This window comes from Nannobrachium achirus, assembly GCF_963921795.1.
Source record: "Nannobrachium achirus genome assembly, chromosome: 20".
NCBI lineage: Eukaryota > Metazoa > Chordata > Actinopteri > Myctophiformes > Myctophidae > Nannobrachium > Nannobrachium achirus.
Genome location: NC_137827.1, coordinates 44,815,209 through 44,832,708, shown reverse-complemented (window position 1 = coordinate 44,832,708; position 17,500 = coordinate 44,815,209). Strand labels below are relative to the sequence as shown.

At 42.3% G+C, this 17,500-nt stretch overlaps 1 protein-coding gene across 1 annotated transcript in view; it reads left to right on the top strand.

Annotated features, from left to right (window-relative positions):
* npas3 (neuronal PAS domain protein 3) overlaps positions 1 to 17,500 on the top strand; it is a gene marked incomplete at both ends in the record, with an annotated part of 476,542 nt that overhangs the window by 193,583 nt on the left and 265,459 nt on the right. The window contains one exon of the mRNA XM_080750653.1: positions 1,693 to 1,937. Within this exon, the coding sequence (XP_080606779.1) occupies positions 1,693 to 1,937 (245 nt within the window). The remainder of the gene's footprint in view (positions 1 to 1,692; positions 1,938 to 17,500) is intronic.

Sequence of the window (17,500 nt, the reverse complement as noted above, 5' to 3'; positions counted from 1 at the left end):
AGCATCTAGATCTGCTATTTTCACAATAGAACCGTGTTACACAGAATGTATTGCCCTAACTCTTAGTGCTCATCAGGGTGGGGGGTCCCCAGTTAAAATATGATTATTTTGGGGGTCGCGGCCTGAAAAGGTTGAGGACCACTGCTCTATCGTCTCCTCTCCTCTCCTCCAAAGTGTTGTCTTCTCTTCTCCATTCATTAATTTCTCCCATGATAAGGAAAACGACAAACCAACAATAAGAAAATGATTTTCTTGGTGACATGACATCCATTTTTCACCTCTAGGGATAAACAACTTCTCTCCTCTCTCAATCTCTCTCCGCTCCAACACATTCTGTTGTGTTGTTTTCACAAAATAATAATAAAAAAATAATGGCCCGTCCACTTGACTGTGTGTTTGTGCACGGGTGTGAGTGTGTGTTTATTAGTATCTGTGCATGATATTCACACGTGCACCGTTGCCCGCCGTGCACATAGGCTCGTGTTCATGCTTACTTTGTGTAGATCTGTGTGCATACATGCGCGTGTGTGTGTGTGTGTGTGTGTGTGTGTCTGTGTGCGCGCGGCGTGTTTGTGCGTGTGTGTGCGTGTGCGTGTGCGTGTGTGCGTGTGTGTGTGTGTGTGTGTGTGTGTGTGTGTGTGTGTGTGTGTTTGCAGCCCAGAGAGGTTTAGTCTGGTGATTTATTGCAAAGATAATTCATATTGACAGCACATGATGAGGAGCTGCACAGAAAAGTTACAATACACTGTTACTAGAGAGAGAGAGAGAGAGAGAGAGAGAGAGAGAGAGAGAGAGAGAGAGGTTAAATCATAAGTAGATTTAACCATTTATTGCAACAAATGGAATACAGTTAAACTTGGCGGTAATGGCTCCACTCTTAACACATTAAGTGTCTATCCCGGGTATAAGTGCGATATATAGGCCTACTGTAAATACAGTAAAGTTTTTTCTCCTTACTGTGGAGTGTGGGCTGTCCATTGTACATCCGGGGGACATTAGCCAATAATAGCAGATCTACAAGCCTACAACAAGATCGGCCATTATGGCGAAGACAGTCCATTTCATTAAGATGGTTTATTTTTTTAAACTTAATTTTTATGTGTAGATTATCACATATAGATACAGTTCAGGGTTTACATTATTGCATCATGTCCAATATATCACATTTCAGTTCATTTCAAAGTCCATTATTAGTGGTGTCATCCTGTTGAGTTTTGAATACAGTCCATTTTCCCCATTTCTCAATAATAACCTGAGTTTGTGGGTAAATCTCTCCATCACATGTATTTCCTCCACAATGCACAGCCACTGCTCACAAGCTGGAGGGAGGGTCACTTTTATACTACAATCTTGTGATTGCTTTTTTGCTGGCTGCCAGCAGCACCTTGACCAGATACATGTCTTTACACCACACTTGTTTTCGGTATTTCGTATTTCAGTATCTCCTTTATTACTGACCATATATCATCCCAATATTTGTCCATTTTTGGACAATTCCAAAATATGTGTTCGTTGTCAGCATCCGTGTGCCCACATAATCTCCAGCATGATTGTTTATCTGCTGTAAATTGTCCTCTGATCTTTGGAGTTATGAAATATCTAATAGCGTTCTTCCAGACAAATTCCCTCCACTCATTAAGATGGTTTAAGTAGTTAACACCGTCCTCGCTTCCCTCCCCTCCCCTCCTCCAGGCTCCAGGCCCTCCGTAAGGAGAAGTCTCGGGACGCGGCGCGCTCCCGCCGGGGGAAGGAGAACTTTGAGTTCTACGAGCTGGCCAAGATGCTGCCCCTCCCCGGAGCCATCACCAGCCAGCTGGACAAGGCCTCCATCATCAGGCTGACCATCAGCTACCTGAAGATGAGGGACTTCACCACCCAGGGGGACCCGCCCTGGAACATCCGCATAGAGGGACCCCCGCCCAACACCTCGGTTAAAGGTAGGCTCTAGAGAGCAGCGCTGGAGTCGGAGGGAGGTTATGATCACTCCAATATATGGCAGTTCCCTCTGCCTATAGCGGAGGGAATTATCATATCGTCATTGTCGGGTGAAAACCTTGTATGTCCAAAACCGTTGGTTTTGCATTCATCATTTTAAAAATGATTTAATCTAGTGAAAACAGGCGATCTACAAGCACACAACGCCTCGCACCGTGCTTGTAGATCTGCTGTTTTCACTACTTTTGTGCGACGGCCTTGTATGATGAAGCAGGGCTTTAGGGTTTAGGCTACGTTGCGAAAGAACATACACATTTGAAACTTGGAGATACAAGGTTTCCACCCGTCAACGACGATATATTGGAGTGATCCAATCGCTCACATAACCGTGGTTACATACGTAACGTTCGTTTGTCTGGGGTGGGTGGGTGTATTGATTGATTGATTAGCACTTCCATTAGCATTAATAGCATTTCCGCTCTCCATTCCGACATGCTGCCATTCCGACATTGACTTCTAATTGAATTGTTACCGTCACCAGTCCTACTAGTACTACAATTATTTCTGCAGCTTTTGCTATAATCACTACTGTACTAAAATGATGACTACTACCACTCCATGGTCACTACCATGACTACTACTACTACTACTACCAGTGTTACTACTACTCTTAGCCTAGTACTGAGTACAGCAAAAAGGAGGCTAAATTAGGTCCAAAGTAATAGTATTGGGCTTAGTTTACGCTTAAATACAGTATAGTCAGAACAAATGAGAGGTAAGATTATCTGAACTTTATCATGACTTCATACATGCGTGTTTCATTTGGGGGGCATGTTTGGGACTATGATGATGATGATAATAATAATAACAATAATAATACATTAATCATATAGCACTTTTCTCTGTACCTAAAGTCGCTTTACAACAAAACAAAATAAAGATCGAAAATAAATCAAGCGAAAACGAGTTAACGGGTATTGTAGCGGGGAGCCTAGTTATTCAGGGGCCTTGTAGGTGGTGATCAGTATTTTGAAATCTATTCTGTGTTTGACTGGGAGCCAGTGAAGGTCGTGGAGTGGAGGACTGGTGTGATGTGGTCTCTGGAGTGTGTTCTGGTGAACGATTGCGGCGGGCAGCAGAGTTTTGTACGTGCTAATTGAAACCACTCGAACCCCAGCGGCCCATGTTCTGCAGGGAACATTTGCCAGAAATAGGAGATCACACAGGATGTGAGCTTTGGAAGAGATTTGGTGGAGACAGACAAAAAAAAGGCACTTTGAGTAACGCATCCATTAAAACCGGCAAAGAATGACAGTGTCATTTTAGATTTTAGTGTTGGCTGTTCAAAAATAGCAGATATACAAGGTTGTAAATCTGCTATTTTTGAACCGAGTGCCGCGCTGCGAGCTTGTAGATCTGCTATTTTTGAAAAATCGTGAACATTTGTGCAAGTCTCTGATTTCTAAATCAGCGGTTCTCAAACTTTTTCATGTCAAGGACCCCCAAAATTACATGCATTTGGCCGCGGTCCCCCATCTCAAAATATGTTGTTCCAGGGACCCACCAGAAGCAAATATTTGAGTTACAAATGTTTGACTTTCCAACAATAGCAGATCTACAAGCTGTGAGATTGTATATCTGCTATTTTTCAATAGATAAAACATGAAATAATTCTAGGCCTAAATGGCTTAATTGAAACTAATTGAATGAAACCAACCTCGAAGACAAACAAAAGGTTCCGCTGGCGATCTTCTTACAAGACCTCTCAACAAACTAGAAAATATTGTTCCTTCGAAACAATTGTGGGCTCGCTACAAGCCAGAAAACAATGGCTATAAAAGCACAAAATGTCAAGATCTCAGGCAGTGCTCTCTTTGACGTTACTGACGTCAAAGATTGGTCCATTTTGTTCCAAAAATGTGTTATGCAAAAGTTGACCCGCTGGTGGCGCTATAACAGGCCAATGTGAGAAGGTTGGTATCTGTTCCTTGACCTATTGGGAATGTGCTTGCAAGATTTCACGCACATCCCAGGCTGTGTTCATGATTTGAGGTGTTTTTGGCTTTGGACACTTTATCGCTGCTTGCAGCTATATTTATTATTATTATTTTATAATTTTTTTGTGTGCACTTCATAGGCATGTTAGATAAAGGTCCTTAGATTGCGTGTAGAATGTTTCATGCAAATTGCAAAAAAAATCCTAGAATAAAAACGGGTTTAAGCGTTTTACAAACTGCTCAAAATTATATAGCGCCCCCCTTTGGCCATTTGGGGTAAGATTGGTTTCAGTGATATTTGAACTAACCCTCTACACTATTTTGTCATGAAAATGTGACTTTGCATGTATGTTTTAGAGGCAGAAGAATAATTTGCATAAAAATGCAATATTGTTTGAATTATTTAAAAAAGCATGTTTCAATGTTAAAGAAATCCGATCTGACAGATCTTTAGATATCGGTCCAAAGTTCACGTAAAAAAAGTTTTGTGCACGTGGAGCGAAAATTCCAGAATAAAAGCGGGTTTACGCGTTTTACAAACTGCTCAATATGGCGGAAAATCGAAGGGCGGAGCTTACTTAACAACGACACAGATGTCTTCCGCTCGAGTCAAAGCACGTGTGTAACAAGTTGCATGTCTTCAAACAAAACAAGTCATGACTTATGCCCGTTTGAAGTTTGAATTTTCAAACGCTTCGTATAGCGCCCCCCTTTGGCCGATTGGAATAAAATTGGTTTCAGTGATACTTTGACTAACCCTCCACATCTTTGCCAAATGCCATGAACGTGTAACTTTGCATGTATGATTTAGAGGCCGAAGAATAATTTGCATAAAACGGCAATATTGATTGAATTATTAAAAAATTATATTTCACTTTAAAAAAATCTGGTTGATCAATCTGACCGTATTGGTCCAAAGTTCATGTGAAAAAGGTTTTGTGCACTTGACGCGAAAATCCCAGGAGGAGATAGATTTTTACTGTTTTTCATATAATTCCGAATTGTGGGAGACCTAAAGATCAGAGGTCAAAAGTTCGAGGGTAAAAGTTGTTCGGCATGAGGAGACGCATAAGTGTATACAGGTTTCATGGCTGTATGTATAACACAGCATGAGCTATACCTGTTCAAAGATCGCACTTTCGAAGGCTTCCTACAGCGCCACCATTTGGCCGATTGCTATAAAAAATAATAGCACACTTCGCCACTGTAAACTGAACACATTGATGTTTTTATTTTCATTTTCTCACTAAGTATGTAGGAGTAGAAAGGAACCGAAGTTTTGAGGAGAACTTGGTATAGAAATAATGACAATATCTAAATTGTGCTCGCCTTATAGGCGAGCCCACAATAATAACAAGTCCTTTACGATAACTATTACTTTAGAGGGTGAATCCTACTAATGTTCACCTTTTTCCCTGCGTTTGGTTCTTTCTAAATTGAGGTGTCGTTGTTGTTGTGTTTCATGGCTTTCCAAGCTGACAGGCTGTGTGTTTAAAGCAGAATGATGATAGCATGGTGCTCTCCCCCACATGCTGCCTTCTCCCTGCCTCTGATGAATTTCTGCCTTAAGTAGCTGAACGCACACACGCACGCACGCACACGCACGCACGCACGCACGCACGCACACACACACACAGGGGCGTCACAAGGGGGGGGGGGGGGGAGTGGGACTGAGTTACTAGGGCTCAAGGTGGAGGGGCCCTAGTTGCTTTAGCTATTGAAAAATAGCAGATCACAGTGCGAGAAAATGTGTGCAAATCTTTGAATATATGTATTTTTTAAGCGAAAATGTTGCTTCTGGGGGGTCCCTGGAACTAAATATTTTGCGATGGGGGTCTGTGGCCAAATACGTATCATTTTGGGGGTCCTTCACATGAAAAAGTTTGAGCATCACTGACATGGAAACATAGGTTTCTTGCACACATTTTCACAATTTTTCTAAAATAGCAGCGCGGCACACGTGAGCTTGTATATCTGCTATTTTTCAATAGTTAACATTCATGGGGGGCCCACAGTGAATCCTTGTACCCAGGGCCCAGAATTTGGTGTGACGCCCCTGCACACACACACATACACACACACACACACACACACACATGCTCACTCACTTGTGGATCTAAAGTGGCGTTTGCCTTTGAAATGGCGTCTTTGTGTGTGTCTGTGTTAAGGGAGATAGAGTCACTGAGCGCGGTCGCGGAGATTAAAGCAAATTGCCGGAAATATCTGTTGCCTTGGTCGTCCGCGCTCGCGCGTTTGTGTGTGCGCAGACATGCAAAGGCTTGCATATCTGTGCAGTTACATTGATGTGCGTCGGCTTTTGTGTGCGCGTGTCGTCGCCCCGCATGTTTCTAGAAGCACATTAACGCGTGCTTGTGTTTGTATGTGTGTATAACTGTCGTAAGACTGTGTGTGTGTGTGTGCATACACGCGACAACAGATGGCATCATTGTTGTCAGCCCTTTGAAGAAGCACATGCATTTTAATGAGCAGAAATGCATACGGTGAATTTGCACGCGTGCGTGTGTGTTGTGTTGTGTTGTGTTGTGTATGTGTGTAAGAGAGCTGTGTATTTCTGAATTGTCTCAGTGCTCGGAGCTGTGTGTGTGTGTGTGTGTGTGTGTGTGTGTGTGTGTGTGTGTGTGTGTGTGTGTGTGTGTGTGTGTGTGTGTGTGTGTGTGTGTGTGTGTGTGTGTGTGTGTGTGTGTGTGTGTGTGTGTGTGTGTGTGTGTGTTTGTGTGTGTGTGTTCCTGTAACACGTAAGAACCTATACACTCTGTCAGACAATGCTGTACATGCAGACACTTGTGACAATTACACACACGCACGCACAAACACACACACAAAACACAGTAATTTTTTGGTAGGAAGATTTGGTGACGTCACTGTGTCCAGGAATATTTTAACTTTAGAAAACGTGGTCTTCCTTTGAGAAATGATGATGACCGTGGTGTCTGGTATATAGGACACCTTCTGTGTCAACAAAGTTATTTGAAGCCAACGGCACACTGGATTGGACGTTGGATGCCGATGAGCCATCATCCTTATTGTAGTTCGGACATTGTCGCAATAGGCTCTATTAGGGCTGTCACGATATGACATTTTACATGACGATTAATTCTCACTCAAATAATTGCGATTAACGATTTAATTGTGTTTTTGTCGTTGACAATGACATTTCTGTTTGGCTTGTAGGCTTTGAAGTTGCACATGGCAGATAAATATACAAAGAAATTATGGACATATTTGACAACTTTCTACTTAAAAAATTACATTGATAGTGGAAATAGCCGATCTACAAGCTCACAACGCGTCGCGATGCGGCGCGTTGTGAGCTTGTAGATCTGCTATTTCCACCATTTTTTACTTAAAAAAAAGTATACAAAACATTTTCAACATTCACGATTATGACGATTATGAAAAATAATTGCGATTATGTAAAATAATCGCGATTAGACGATTATGTAATAATTGTGACAGCCCTAGGCTCTATGCACGGTAGCCATAGAAATTGCAGTATGGGCCTCTTCCTTATTTCCTTCACGTGTTATAAATGGTTCTAAAGAAGGCTCTGTTCCATTCTGGTCAAACAGAGTCAAGGTGCTACTCTGGTCGTAGGCTCTCTGGACACCAGTAGGGATGGGACGATATGAACATTTCATATCACGATAATTGTGAACAAAGAAATCGCGAATTACCATATTATTAACGCGATAATCTGAATATTCCCAACATCCATTATCCTGGGGCGGAACATTTTCCAAGAAATAGCAGAAATGTGATATTTGTGAGTAGTACGCCATATAACAATTCAAAATCTTAACAAAATAGGTTTGGAATAATTCACTGCATGTGCAATACAACATATGAAACTTTCAAAAAATATATGAACTTTTCAAGAAAATGTTATATTCACACAATATTAATTTTTTAGATTGATCTGTATGTGCTGTAAGTAAGTTGACGTTTTGACTTCGTGTGCAGACAGTCATAGGCTCTATGCACAGCAGCCATATCGGAAAGAAATTGGGCCTTACTTCCTTCACAGGTGTTACCAATGATACTGATTAAGGCTATGTTCCATTTAGTGTAGCACTGTGGTTCTCAAACCTTTTACATTTCAAGGACCCCCATAAATCGGACAGTGTACAAATGGAACCAAATGGACCCTTGCGGGTCCATATGGGGCCATTTGGAACTCAAGGAACCATGATGGTCCCTGGACCCTACTTTGAGACCCACTGGTGTCTAGGGAATGGGAAGGATCTTGGTTCGATCCCGGGCTCCCCCTTTGTTGGCGTCGAAGCGTCCTTGAGCAAGGCAATGAACTGCTTGTTCAAAAAAGGCATTTACTGGCAAACATAAATGCACACACACACCCACATTACATTAGGGCAAGCTGCATCTCTCTGAAATAGTGTCCTTCTTTGCCCCCTTTCCACCACACACACACACACACACACACACACACACACACACACACACACACACACACACACACACACACACACACACACACACCAAGGTGAAGTGTACCTCAGTGTCCTCTCTGTCTCCTATTGACTCACTCTAATGAATGAATATCCTGTAAGAGCCTGTGTGTGTGTGTGTGTGTGTGTGTGTGTGTGTGTGTGTGTGTGTGTGTGTGTGTGTGTGTGTGTGTGTGTGTGTGTGTGTGTGTGTGTGTGTGTGTGTGTGTGTGTGTGTGTGTGTGTGTGTGTGTGTGTGTGTGTGTGTGTGTGTGTGTGTGTGTGTGTGTCTGTTTCTCTGCATTGTGACTGTGTATGCTAGTGACTAGTGTGTGTGTGTGTGTGTGTGTGTGTGTGTGTGTCCGTTCGTGCGTGCGCGTTGTACGTGCACGCGTGTGTGTGTTTGCAGCAGATTTAGCACAGCAGAAGACTATTGATTTTGCCTTTTGTGTGGCCGCTCTGCATCGGTACAGGTAATGGAGATGTGTGTGTGTGTGCATGTGTGTGTGTTTGTGTACTGCGTGTGCCTGTGTGTGTGTGTGTGTGTGTGCGTGTGTGCGTGCGTGCGTGTGTGTGTGTGTGTGTGTGTGTGTGTGTGTGTGTGTGTTTGTCAGTTAATTTAAATGCCTGGCTCTTTCTACCAATCTATTTGCCTCTAGCTCTGAGCAGAGACACAGAGGACAGAGGAAATCTGCTCGGTATTGTGTGTGTGTGTGTGTGTGTGTGTGTGTGTGTGTGTGTGTGTGTGTGTGTGTGTGTGTGTGTGTGTGTGTGTGTGTGTGTGTGTGTGTGTGTGTGTGTGTGTGTGTGTGTGTGTGTGTGTGTGTGTGTGTGTGTGTGTGTGTGTGTGTGTGTGTGTGTGTGTGTGTTAATTTAAATGGCTGATTCATTCTAGCAGTCTATTTGCCCAGAGCTCTCACACAGAAAACACATTTAAATACTGCTGTCAGGTGAGAGAGAGAGAGAGAGAGAGAGAGAGGGAGGGGGAGAGGGGGGGATTTGGACTGCGGTTACAGAACACAAACGTACGGTAATAGAGAGGTCGTGAGTTCAATCCCACACAGAGCCAGTGTGTCCTATTGATGTGTTTTATTAGAACATTAAAGCCGATAGGCGTTCTCTCGCTTGGTGTCCGTCTGGATTCAAAACAATGTGAGCTAAATAGCATCCGTAATTCACCAATGGAACTACGTCTCCCAGTAGTCCAGCTTGTGGGTAGCTTTGTTACGTTCGGAATCCTGTAGCTCTCAAGTATTGAAGCTATGTATACTGTAGTTTTTAGGGGTGTAACGACGATACATTTTAACAACGATACATATCACGCACATGGTTGACGATATGATACATGGACGATATTGGTTCATTCATGGCGATACGATACAATTCGATTCAATGGTTTAAAATCGATATAGTAACTATTTAGCGAAGAAACTAAATCTGCATGAAACGTGTCAATAGTGCATGTTTTTAAGGGAAAAATCTATTATTATGGATATAAATAAGTAAACACTGTGATTCTCTAGCAAATACATGGACATTATATTTCAACACATATATGAACAAACCCGTACCTTGACATGAAAGTATTAAACTATTTTTTTTTAATTTTCCTTCTTAAAATTGCTAAATACAAGGCACAAATACTTAGTTTCTATTAGAGCATTCACGAATAGTGATTTTTAGTATTCGAATTATTCGACCTCAAAGTATTCGAATAGTCGAATATTTGACAGGACTGGCCACACTGTCAAATATTAAGTAAGCAAGAGGCGAACATTGTGAAAATAGCCAGCATGTAGATCTGCTATTTTCACAATATTTATCTGCGGAACCGAGTCACATTAAATGTAACACCTACAATTCCAAGTGCTCTTCAGGGTGGGGGTCCCCAGTTCAAATATGTTTATTTTGGGGGTCACAGCCTAAAAAGGTTTGAGAACCCCTGGTATAGAGCATTAACAAATTCATCCACCAGGGGCATTGACAACTCATTTTTATGCCTATCTAGCCAAGCTTTATAAACTATATATTTTTTAAAGAGAAAACAATAAAAAATAAAGCGAATATTCGACTTCGGTGAACAACGTCGAATAGTGACTTTAATATTCGAATATTCGAATATTTGGTGAATACCCTAGTTTCTATACAAATAATTATTTGCACTGCAAAACGATTCGATACCAAGTATCTGCATTGTAAAACAATGCAGATACTATACAAAGCCAAAACGATACGATGCTTTTGCATATCGATATAGTGAGTAGATCATTGCAAATTAAAAACAATCTTTCGATTCAGTTACTACTGTATAACGTTACACACATCGTTAGTAGTTTTGTGGCATATCTACGTAAAATAAATGAGTTTTGAGTGCAATTTGTCCTTCACATTAAAGAGGGCATTATCCACGCATGTGTAGCTTTTATGTTTTATGTTTGATTCAACCACTCATTGTCCTCGGGCATATGTCGGGTATGTCAGTGGTTATCAACTTGTGGTTTAGGACCCCCAGGGGGGTCCCCAAATGATGGGGGTTCCCCAGATCATTAACTTAGTGTGCAACATTGTTTTCTCTCTCAACAATAAACAAACCAACATAAAGTTTAAGTGTATAGACTAGAGGGTATCTGCACAAGTTAATTTAAGTCCCACCCCTTGGGTGGGACGAGTAGGGCGAAGGCTCTACGTCCTCCCGGTGGGGGCTCCTCACTGGCAGGTTGAGTCAGTAGGATACAACAGCGGTCACAGACAACTAGGGATGGGTATCGTTTGGATTCTGGTTCCGGTTCTGCTTATCGGTTCTGGTTCCAAACGGTTCCTATTTCGGTTCCAAAATGGTTTGGTTTTTACACAAACATTTTTTTTTTAATAAAATTGTAATGTTTAATTCAGTTTTAATGAATTATGCAAATGAAAACATATTTCAATGTCTTCAGCAATACTCTTATTCTGAAGAGATTAAGAAGTCGACCACCGCCTGGAAGTATTATTGCATTACGAAATTGTCTGGAAGTCTTATTGCTGCTAGCGCAACATATCTTATTCTGAGGAGATCGGACACTGGAAGTGTTAGATTTTCCAGCTTAGATTTGACAAAAGAACACAGCTTGGCGAGCGAGCGAGCGAGCAGTGACAGTCGCACCCTAACCCAGGCAGAGAGACACACGGGCGTCCGCAACACAAGCACTGTTGCCGTACAGTCTTTCAGATGAATGCCACGCTGTCATAAATGTTTCCTTATCGGTTCTGTCCCGGTACCGAATTTCGGTACCCATCCCTACAGACAACACAGAAATGTGTTTGGTGTGGGGAGGAATCACTCGGCATAACCACTAAATTGCGGCGGGGGGGGGGGTGGGGGGAGGGGGAAGAGAGCTTTTACTGCGGCTCAGTTACTTTCTATATGAAAAGTAGCCATAGCTAGCTCCATTTGTGTGTGTGTCTGTGCATGCGTGCATGCAGGGGCTCTGGGATGTGTCAGAGCTCGTTAATGGCAGTCTATTTCCCCGGCTGCGTGAAGTGCGGGCGAAGGCGTGCGGACGGGGAGGTGCAGGTAGATAAATGAAGCGCTCCCCGATATTAGCGGCCATCAAGCGCTAACGCAGGTCGACCTCCAGTCTCTCTCAATGTTGATTTATTATCACAACCCCAGCCAAGCATGAAGCTGCTACACCGCCTGCGTGTGTGTGTGTGTGTGTGTGTGTGTGTGTGTGTGTGTGTGTGTGTGTGTGTGTGTGTGTGTGTGTGTGTGTGTGTGTTGGTAAATGTGGTTTAACGGGACAATTGGCCTGAATACACACCACACTAACAGGACATTTTGGATTAGCAGGACAGGACTTGTGTCCTGCTAATTCATGGACAATTCTGAAATAGCAGAAGTGTTTCTATTGGTCTAGAGAGCCCAAATCCACCTTTTTTTTTTGATGTCCTGTTAATACACATACACCCGACTTTTTTGTGTCTGAACAGCGCCCCCATAGGTTGTGTAATGCTACTGCATGTTCATACACAAGCTCATGAATATTCACACACAGTGTATGTTTTGAAGCACCTGATTGGCTGGGTGTCAGAGTCCTGTTAATGCACATACATGTTTTTATGAACATTTCAATGACATAGCATTTTGGGTGAATAACGTTAGTCATAAACACTCTTCAGGGGTCTGCCATTATAATAGCAACACCACAGGCCCCATGTGGCCCCCAGGGGCCCCTGGCTGCCATAAGCACACCGTTGCTCCGATCCACACTAAACTTGGCACACACACCGTTCAGGGGTCTGCCATTATAATAGCAACACCAAGGGCCCCATGTGGCCCCTGGCTGCCACAGGCACACCGTTGCTCTGATCCACACTAAACTTGATTGTACAAACACCGTTCTGGGGGTCTGCCATTATAATAGCAACACCACAGGCCCCACGTGGCCCCCAGGGGCCCCTGGCTGCCACAGGCATACCGTTGCTCCGATCCACACTAAACTTGGCACAAACACCGTTCAGGGGTCTACCATTATAATAGCAACACAAGGGGCCCAATGTGGCCCCCGGGTGCCCCTGGCTGACACAGGCACACCGTTGCTCCGATCCGCACTAAACTTGATTGCACAAACACCGTTCAGGGGTCGGCCATTATAATAGCAACACAAGGGGCCCAATGTGGCCCCCAGGGGCCCCTGGCTGCCACAGGCATACCATTGCACCGATCCACACTAAACTTGATTGAACAAACACCGTTCAGGGGTCGGCCATTATAATAGCAACACAAGGGGCCCAATTTGGCTCCCAGGGGCCCCTGGCTGCCACAGGCACACCGTTGCTCCAATCCACACTAAACTTGGCATAAACACTGTTCAGGGGTCTACCATGTTGGTGGTTTGCCACACCATGGGCCTGCAACATGATTTGCATAACATACAGACAATGTTTCTTAATTATACAAATTTAACCAGATATTGCAATTGTTGTATTGTTATTTTGTGTAATAATTAATCAAAACGTCCCAAAAAATCACGTTTATATTAATGTCCATTTTCCAAGTTTGCCAACATTTTAGCTCACTCCAAGGAGGCTATGCATATTTTACAAACCACTCATCCAATTGGCTGTACATTTTGTGGTTCTTACATGTTTCTATTTTTTATTAATGAATTGCATTTGTTTTCTTAATGAAAATCTTGGCCTGATTTAAAAGGCATTTTTAGAATCGGCCCCAGGCCTAAATGGATTAATGCAGTGGTTCTCAACCTTTTCAGGACACAACCCCCTAAATTAATAATAATAGCAGATCTACATGCTCACGAGGATGTAGATTGGCTATTTTCACAATTTCTGCATAATATTTGTCAATTTGGCCAATGTTTAATTTAAACTGTCACTCTAGAGGTATTAGAAAGTACTTAAACTGTCACTTTAAAAATGTGTAGCTATACAAGTGATGACCATGGTAATCAAATGGCTATTCGCATAACAGGTTTACCAGGCAGGCAGTGAGTGGTGGGCTTGCACATACCCCCCTATTCATATGGATAGGCTACTTTAACACCTACTGTAGGTTTCCAGCGGTGACTGTATGTGCATTGTGCGTGTCTCAGGCTACCTGGCTCCATTACTGTGATAGATGAGATTTGTTCAAAGCAAACTTTTAGTTAGCACGCACACATCTAAAGGCGCTCGTGCATGTGACGTCAATAAATGACCGTCCGCCCTGAAAAGAAAACCCCAAAGCACCACTGGTAGCAGCTCTGCACAGTCATGTATGCTGATCAGCGTAGCTCCTATATACAGTATCACATGACCACATCATGACCATGACATCATGTACAGTACATATGAGTTTAAGTTAACTCCGACATACAGGAGTAGGCAGGCACCCAGGCACCATTTTTACCCTTGGGTAAAAATGCTAATTAAGTTCAAGCCTACAGATCATTTTGGTCACTTTATCATCTAATCAGGCTTTTATGAACACCCTGAACAGTTTTTAATATTTATATATTTGATGTAAATGTTATCTTTCCCCCCAGGCTCAGGGCCTCTCCACATACACACCCATTGTAACTTCAAACTTCATTAAAAACACACACTATTTTTTTCTGGTGACTCATACTACCCTCCTAATACGTGAGCAGGCCGTGTTTTCTCAATAACCCTTTTCATTTATTTTTAATAATTCTTTGGGAAAATTTGAAAAATTAAAATTATTACAAATAAATGAAAAATTGTATCGGAAAAAAAACATGGCCTGCTCATGTATTAGGAGGGTAGTATGAGTCACCAGAAAAAAATATAATGGAGTTTGAAGTTACAATGGGTGTGTGTGGGGAGAGGCCCTGAGCCTGGGGAGGCAGACCCATGCAAGGCAGAGTTTTTTTAAATGGAATATCCCTTTAAATCCCGATACTGATTCTAGAATTATTCCTCTACACAGTATTACACAGTATAGGCAAAATTCTTGTGTTACGAATTGTGTGTACATCTTGTAGATCAGTGACTTCACTAGCCTTCAGATACAGTATATGACACCAAAGTAGCTTACTACAATTCTAAGGTCAAATTATTCTAAATAAGCTTGTGACCTTGACCTTTTATCACTGTACTGTCTGTACTGTACTGTCTGTACTTTTACTGTACTGTAAAAACAGTGCAGTAAAAGTTTGTTTATCGGTGATGACACTGATTGACAAATTGTAGCATTCCCTGTGGGATCATAAAGCACCAAATAGAGTGTCTCGTTTGGCTTGAATAAAGCATAGCCTTATTAGCCTACTACCAAGGTTGTCCCGAATATGCCATTTCCTCATATGTGACACAATGTTACTATAGTCCGGCCAGTTTGTGCAGTATTTTGATGGAATCGCGCACTTTTTTGCCTGAAATGCTCGGACTACAATCAGTCTAACCTGCTTGATTCCTCCAGACTCAAATCTAATCCTCATCTCCTTGCTTGAGGGAGCAGGGATTTAAAGTTCCTTGAAGTACACAAGTTCCTTGAAGTACACAATAAAGAGGAGCTCAAGTGGGACACAACGCACGTGAGGATAAAGAATTTGCAACTATATTGCTTTTATCGCCTGAAGAGGTTCGGAGTCTAGGCTACTGCATCCTCAGGCTGGACTACAATAGCTCCATTGAGAGTGTTCTGTCACACCTGGATTCGCCCACGAGAATTATTAAAGTTATATCACTGGATTGATCCAGACAGACAAACAGTCTTTTAATTATATAAAAGAAAATAATGTGTGAATTAAATCAAACAAGCCACCTGTCCTGTTCTCTGATTGGCTGTAGCACGTCTCTACTCTCAGTGCTGTCACAACCCATGTTAGGCTTTTAGGTTATAGGACGGCAAAAGGATCATCTGGGCTAGCATGTTGCATTGTGAACCGGGCTTAAGAAATCTGTTATACAATCCGGGATGAGGTGCGTGTGTGCGCGTGTGCGTGGGTGCATCCGGCAGTGGTAGGTCACGTCAGACAGTGGGTAGGTAGGAGTCTATGGCATCTCAGTGATGTCATGATGACTCAGACATGCAACAAATCGGTCATATATCTGCACAAAAAGGGGTAAATTGCCCCCATTGATTACGGAAGGGTACTTTAGAAATCTGAAGATACCCTTACACTTAAACCTTATGCTGTATGTTTACTGTTCAGAGAGAAAGCAATGGTGCACAGTCATTTAGATAATCATCTGGGGACCCCCTCCCCAAAATAATTCCCTGACCCAGAGGTTGAGAACCACTGCTTTAACTAACCAGAACAAAAAAATAAGCCATGTGCATAGATTACACAGATTATGAGTTCCATTTGGTTCCATTTGTATATAGTCACTAGTAAGACTACCCTAAGCATAAAGTAACACGTAGGATTTACTTTCACACATATTCACAGTATTTAAAGCCTTGCCTTGTACAGACTGCATACAAACAAACCAACTGACTGTGGGGGGAGGGGCAGCTTCTCACTCACACAGTTTTGAGTGAGTGCAGTGAGGGAGATGGGGGATGGGGGATGGGCAGGCAGCACAGGTGAATTTGATCAGTGGCTGATTGCATTGCAAGCTAGTAATCAGCAAGTGGGCTACAGTGGAAAGAATGAGTGAAAGGGTTTCCCTGCACAAGGTGAAATCTTTGAAAAGAGTGGAGGAGAGCTTAACTCAAATTGGTTAACAATCGGCAGACAAACAGGCAGGCAGATAGACAGACAGACAGACAGACAGACAGACAGACAGACAGACAGACAGACAGACAGACAGACAGACAGACAGACAGACAGATAATGTTAATTTAACCTTGCATCATGAGACTTAGTGTTCATTTGGTTCCATTTGTACTGTCAGAGCAGTGTAGATGTTGTTGACTAAAACTATGACGAAAAGTATTTGTCGATTGCATTTCTTTCACTGACAAAAACTAAATAAAAACTAAGCTGTGATGACTAAAACTAAGACTAATTATATTGACAATTTCGTCAACAAAATCAAAACTAGACTAAAACGTTAGGGAGGGACTAGTGGAGTAGAGAGTCATTTTATGTTTGGTTGTTCTCAAGTGTTGCGTGCTGAAAATAGCAGATCTACAAGCTCACAACGTGTCGCGCAACGCGTTGTGAGCTTGTAGATCTGCTATTTTCAGCACACAACCAAGTGTAAAATCACTCATTACGATGCCATCAAGGCCTGCCAAAATACATTTTAGTTGACTAAATGAACTGTAGATTTAGTCGCCTAAAAATGTATGATATTTAGTCGACTAAAATTAGACTAAAACTAAAACTCTTCAGGTCACTAAATTATGACTAAAATTAAATGACATTTTATTCAAAACTAAATCAAAATTTGTTGTCAAAAACAACAGTGTCAGAGTCCCTGGGCCTGAACAGTGGTTCTCTAAGTGGATTCCAACCTGGAATTCACTTTGAGAACCACTGTGTGAACAGAATATGAACATTTTTACATAACAGCATGGTAGCAATATCAGAATAATGATAGTTGACAAAGTAACCATCTTGGTGGTGCCGGTGGTGAACATTAATATCCAAAGAAAACATTTGCCTTGTCATGGCATGTTCGGGGACATCATGAGCATTTAGCAATACAAAAGAT